Source organism: Zerene cesonia, chromosome 13 (genome assembly GCF_012273895.1).
Source record: "Zerene cesonia ecotype Mississippi chromosome 13, Zerene_cesonia_1.1, whole genome shotgun sequence".
Lineage (NCBI taxonomy): Eukaryota > Metazoa > Arthropoda > Insecta > Lepidoptera > Pieridae > Zerene > Zerene cesonia.
The window spans coordinates 10,420,970-10,426,791 of record NC_052114.1 but is presented as its reverse complement, the minus strand read 5'-3'; the positions used below and the strand labels follow the sequence as shown (position 1 = coordinate 10,426,791).

At 33.7% G+C, this 5,822-nt stretch overlaps 1 protein-coding gene across 1 annotated transcript in view; it reads left to right on the top strand.

The window, feature by feature from the left end:
- Positions 1-921: 921 nt before the first annotated feature.
- LOC119831349 overlaps positions 922-5,822 on the top strand; it is an 11,090-nt gene continuing 6,189 nt past the window's right edge. The window contains exons 1-6 of the mRNA XM_038354653.1: positions 922-983; positions 1,168-1,288; positions 2,556-2,717; positions 3,605-3,710; positions 4,736-4,804; positions 5,139-5,253. Of these exons, the coding sequence (XP_038210581.1) occupies positions 922-983; positions 1,168-1,288; positions 2,556-2,717; positions 3,605-3,710; positions 4,736-4,804; positions 5,139-5,253 (635 nt within the window). The remainder of the gene's footprint in view (positions 984-1,167; positions 1,289-2,555; positions 2,718-3,604; positions 3,711-4,735; positions 4,805-5,138; positions 5,254-5,822) is intronic.

Here is a 5,822-nt window from a genome sequence, read left to right as displayed (position 1 = left end):
TATTTGAAGAAAACTCTGTATTTGTAATGACAGAGATGATAGAGACTGTACCCGTAGTTTTTAATTCTTGGAATAGATATAAAAAAATCTGAATGGATTTAATAGAAATAATCAAATTACTGAAATTGCTTTCAGTCAAACGAGACCTTGAGCTAACCGCTAGGTGTTTATTAAATAAGAAATATTGCTTGGGTAATTCAAAACCAAAGAAAATAGAACAAATTGTTAATAATTAGTCTAGTCGACTGGTTGAAAATGGTCTAGAAGCTCTTCTAGATCTGCGAGGTGAGAGCCCATATCCTTTTCCTTCCAAGTTCTTTTCTTTATACCCCTCATCAATTCTTTCCTAGATCCACATAATTCGCATGAAAATTTGTGAACTTCTTTCATCAAACTGGCTTCTGTATCTATGAAAATTTTCCAGAATTTTAGACGTTATAACCCAGTAGGTACCTCGTCTCAGTACTCGTCGAAAAATCATAATTATTCTGCTATCGGTAAAATAAAAATCATTTTCAAAATCTCTTACGTTCCTTTGATCTTTTTTATTACGAATATGTATAAAAGTATTTTTAGAATATTTAACGTGAATTATGAAAAACGACGTAACGCCTACAAATTTACAAGGACGGAATATGTAATGCCACTTTCACAACGTTTGGGTTTATTCTGTTTTACGTATCAGTGAGTTATAAAAATATTGTATTAGAATAAAACTGTATTAGTCTATCTGTCTGAAATTTGAGACCTGTCTTCCTCATATACTGGATATTGGAGATATACTGGATATAACTATTGGTGTCTTTATCACTTGCAAAACGTTTATTTTATTTAAAAAAATGTTTATTTTAGTTAAAAAAGCCTTGTAACGTAATGCTGCGGGAATGCTTGTGGAGGTCGAAGCTTGTGAATTGCAGCAAGATGTTTAGAGAAGTCTTTACTATCAATGGCTATTGTTGTCAGTTCGACATCACCCACTTTACGTAAGTGCATAAATTTGTTTATGTTTCTAGGCGTTATTCTGGTCTATTAGCTACATCACTTACAAGTGTCATCTAAACTCATTGGGTGGTTTTTGCATGTAAGAGTAACAACGATAATTTGAAAAAAATACAGTTCTTAAAGAATATAATGTTAATTTACTGGTATGAAACGTGGAAACTTTAGAGAGTTCGCCGAAAATGACACTAATTTTAACGCTGGAGTAGAGATAACAGAAGCTATTGATGTCTTGGTGGATACTCGGAAAGTGTACCCGAATCGTACTTTTGGAGATGGCTTTATGATGGTAAGTCAACTTGTTATAATCTATTTGTTGAATTAAATAATAATACAATTATTTCAGATAGTTGAATGTTGACAGATCCAAAAATAGTATATTCATACAAATAGTTTTTAATATTTAATCTTAAAGAATAATTTAGCATAGTTACGAGTTGTAATATTACCTTTGGTGTATTTTTAGCAAAAAATAAATCCCTTTCAAACAGTCAGAACGTGATAAAATGTAAATTGAATAACAGACAAATCATCAAAATCGGTTCACCTAATCAAAAGATCCCACTTCGTAACAAAGCCAAAAAATACAGTCAAATTTAGAACCTAGCTGCGCCCCGCGGTTTCAGCCGCGTAAGTCCGTTTCCCGTAGGAACATCGCGATTTATAGTTGCCTATATATTATTGCAGTTGTCCAGCTGTCTACGTACCAAATTTCATTGCAATCGGTTCAGTAGTTTTTGCGTGAAAGAGTAACAAACACACACACACACACACATCCTTACAAACTTTCGCATTTATAATATTAGTATGGACTAGTAGGATTTATACAGTGACTATCATTAGTTTAATTGAAGTTGTCTCTCAACTGACCGCGTTTCAACTGTGAAAGCGAATCTAGGTGTTACATTAATATTCATTATAGCACACGCCTGTAAAATAATATATTCCTCTCCTATGTTGCACAATGTTTACCTTTATGAAAGGAACAGAGACGTATAATGGGATTTAATAAGCTCACAGGCACGTTCCCATCTGTCTTATTTATTTTGTCTCGTCGTGTCACATTCCGAGTAAGATAATAATCCAAGGGAAAGTAATTAATTCTGCGTGACTTAGAAAATAAGCGCCGTGAACTCTGGAAATTGAATTTTATTTTCCTTAAAACGTTTTTTGTATGAATTATTGATGGGAAGGGGAGATTAGAAGCCTTTAAGAGGAAATGCGGGTGGTTTTTTTCTATAGAAATGCTCTCGCCTATTGTCAAGTCATCATCATCAGCCCATATATGTTCCCACTGCTGGCCAGGCCTCCTATGAGGGTTCCGGCCATAATCCACCACGCTGGCCAGGTGCGGGTTGGCGGATGTAACATGTCCTCGAACTTTTGCTTCTTGGACATGCCGGTTTCCTCACGATGTTTTCCTTCACAGTTTTAAGCATTGTCATTGTCAAGTACTGGATGTTAATCTTATAGCAATGATTTTCATAATAAATGTTAATTTCATTTAGATACTCACATGTTTCCCTTTTTGATGATATGAAAAATTTTGTTCCCAGCTATACATATTTGACGAAATGAACAAACTATCGCTTCTAGATAGTTCTATAATTCTGACACCGTCGACATATTTCGACGTAACAGTTGATGTTTGGATCATTGACTCCTCATCAGATGTGAAAGCCTTGACGCTGAATGGCAGGAAGTGCTTCTTGGAGACTGTAAGCGTAATTGTCATTACTTTCTTATTATGCTATTGACATAACATTAAAGTTAGTATTTGAGCATACAAAATCATACTAGTTGGCTTAGATAGGTGGCAGAAAGAGCACACACCTCTCTTAAAGGTTGGCAGCACACTCACCATACCCCTTGTATTATGAACGAACCTGGGCGGAGTAGAATCATTTAACATTAGAACAACCTCTGCTTGCTAGCCTGTTTTTTCACATATAATATGCGTTTCCTCCATAACATTTATTTATATATTTACAAATATTTTCGAATTAGATGAATTACAATTGCAATCGAAGTTTGTAATCTGATGTAATCTACTTCAAAGGATACTTGTCTTCGGCACCCCCACTTACCGAAAAAAATCTGAAACATTCTTGGTAAGGATTTTCTTGGTCTAATAAATCATTCTCGATCAAGTAATTGATGTGTCAGGATAACAATGATGCCGTACTGTGTTGGATATCTGATAGAAATTCATAAAATGAATCATATCTGTGTACCCAGTGTGTTTTTATTATGTACTCGGCTATGAAAATCTTTTAGTTTTAGCAATTACAGCGATAATCCAGGCGAACGAAAAACATAAGAAAATCTATGCAACGGTCAATTCTAATTTGCAATCGAATTCTTATATTATATATAATATATATGTCACTAGCTGTTCGCCCTGGCTTCGCGCGGGGTACAGATAAAGCCTATGTCGTAAATTGAACCTTTATAATAGTGAAAGAATTTTTGAATTCGGTCCAGCCGATCACGTGTGATGGCGTGACCAAAGGAAATAGGGATTCCCTTTAAAGATAATATATGGTATATGTGGTATGCTTTCGCACACTTACAGTCATATTATAAAGTACTTTTTCATTTATAGGATGGCATCATTGGCATGCATTCCTCTTCATACCAGCATTGCGTCACGTCTTTCATTTTGAAAAAAGTCGTCGAATACTGCCATTGTCTGCCGTTCGATCTTACGCGTAAGACAACCTAACTTTTTACTTGATGAATTAAGATTACGCGTTTTCAATACATATTACAATAATTTAATATGTGATATGAATAATATTTTGCATGGATATACAGATTGGAGAGATTTATTTAACACACTCAACTATATACATTGTTTGTTTGTAGTTATAACCTCATAATATTCTATAACTTCTTACTGACTTGCGTTAAATCACAGTAGGGCACAGAAGGCTGATTAGCTTCTTGATAAAAAATCCATTCTTAAAACATGTTAATTGCCTCTAATCCTATATTTCTCAGACATACACCATCATTCGATTGAGCAAAGCACGGTACGCCAGCGTTTACATTATTTTTACTATTTATATTAAATGCCCTATTAAATATCAATTTAATTGGTTCTTACGCTTCCCAAGCGGCGATCAAGCCTATAATGCTCTGATATTGAACGTTCGAGGTAATTAACGCAGTATACCGTTTTTATAGATAAAACATCTTTCTAAATGTCCCGAAGAGAACCAATGAACTCATTAAGATTAAGTTTTCTGTAAATGTATAGGGTTTTTTTTGATTTATTTGTATCTTAAATAGTGAATAATTAAAAGAAATAATGATAATCAGTGATTTGTAACATGTATGTACTGTGAATATATTAACCTTATGATGTATTTCATAGTGCTCAACCAAGTTTCACTATAACGTGTTAATGTTTTATAAAAGAGAAATGAAAATTTGAAAAAAAATAAAGTTTGTTATATATTTCGTAAATTAAAACTCATAACACACTTAATTTTTTAATTATTCCTGGCCCTTTCAATCGCTCACAAACTGATTAAAAAAATGTATAGTTAATTCATTTGCGTGTTATAAGCATAGGTTATAAGGGTAAGTGAAATGTTTTGTCCTTGTCACTCAAGTGTCACTTCGTAATTGGCTAAACGTGACAAAGCACTGCCATTTTGGTGGTTACAGTATCATAAAATGTTACATAAGTTAGCTTTATTTAGAAAATGGCTGGGAACGTTATTTTCAGGACATGTATTTGAAGAAGAGTACCCACGATGCACCTGGGAAAAGCTGCTGTGTGTACACCAAATACTAGGTAGCTATAATTAGAGTGTTGGTTTGTTGAGATATCTTTAGCATATAAATTTAGTTATAATTATAGTTGAAATTCTTATATATAAAATCAATTGCTGTTGTTCAGACGCTAGTCTCGCTAAAACTCGAGAATGGCTGGTCTGATTTTTATAATCATGGTTTTGGCGCATTCTGAATAGTCTAGGAGAGGTTTAAAAGGTAAGAACAATACGGAGGCGGGCCAAGCCGCCGTCAGGAAGCTAAAGCTTAAATAGTCGATTTTTCTTCTTATTTAGCAAGTGATACACGAACTCATAGTTCTCGGTTGTAATAATCAAAACACTTAACAATTTCAGCTAAAGTTCAAGGGAACATTAGAAGCATCATTTCTGAAAATGCGTGTTACCAAAAATGTGACTACGTCCAATACGAGACGAAAGCAGAATACATCAAAGAGCAAAGGGCAGTTAGGTATATATTTGGAATCTTTCTATAATACTTGATCTTCTAAATTTTGTTTTGTGTTTATTACCTCATAACTTTATATTGTGTGAACCGATTTTAGGATTCTTTTCTTTATTTGAAAGCTGATGCCTGCCATGTTGTCCCATTTAAATTTGGTCTAGTCGTAGCAATATTGTAGGTGATTTATTTGTTTCTTAAAAATTATTATAGTATACCATTGCTTAGAAGTTCTAGCTTTAGAATGTCTTTATATGTATTTGTCGAGATTTGACAAGTTCGAAACTAAGTAGGTGATGTTACTGGATTCGTATTACCTTTTGATTAAGTTATAATTAAAACAGCATCTAAAATATGTACATATTTTAAATATATACTTCTATACTAGAAATATAAAACCAAAGAGTTTGTTCGCATATGTAAATGCTCTTATCTCGGGAACTACTTGATCAATTTCGATAATTCTTTCCGTTGGATAGGTATGTATGGTAGTATGGTATTCCGACCGACTCTTCGAGCATATTCAATCAACGGTTGATATTGTGCTTAAACAGACTCCCGCTGCTGAAATCGTTGTC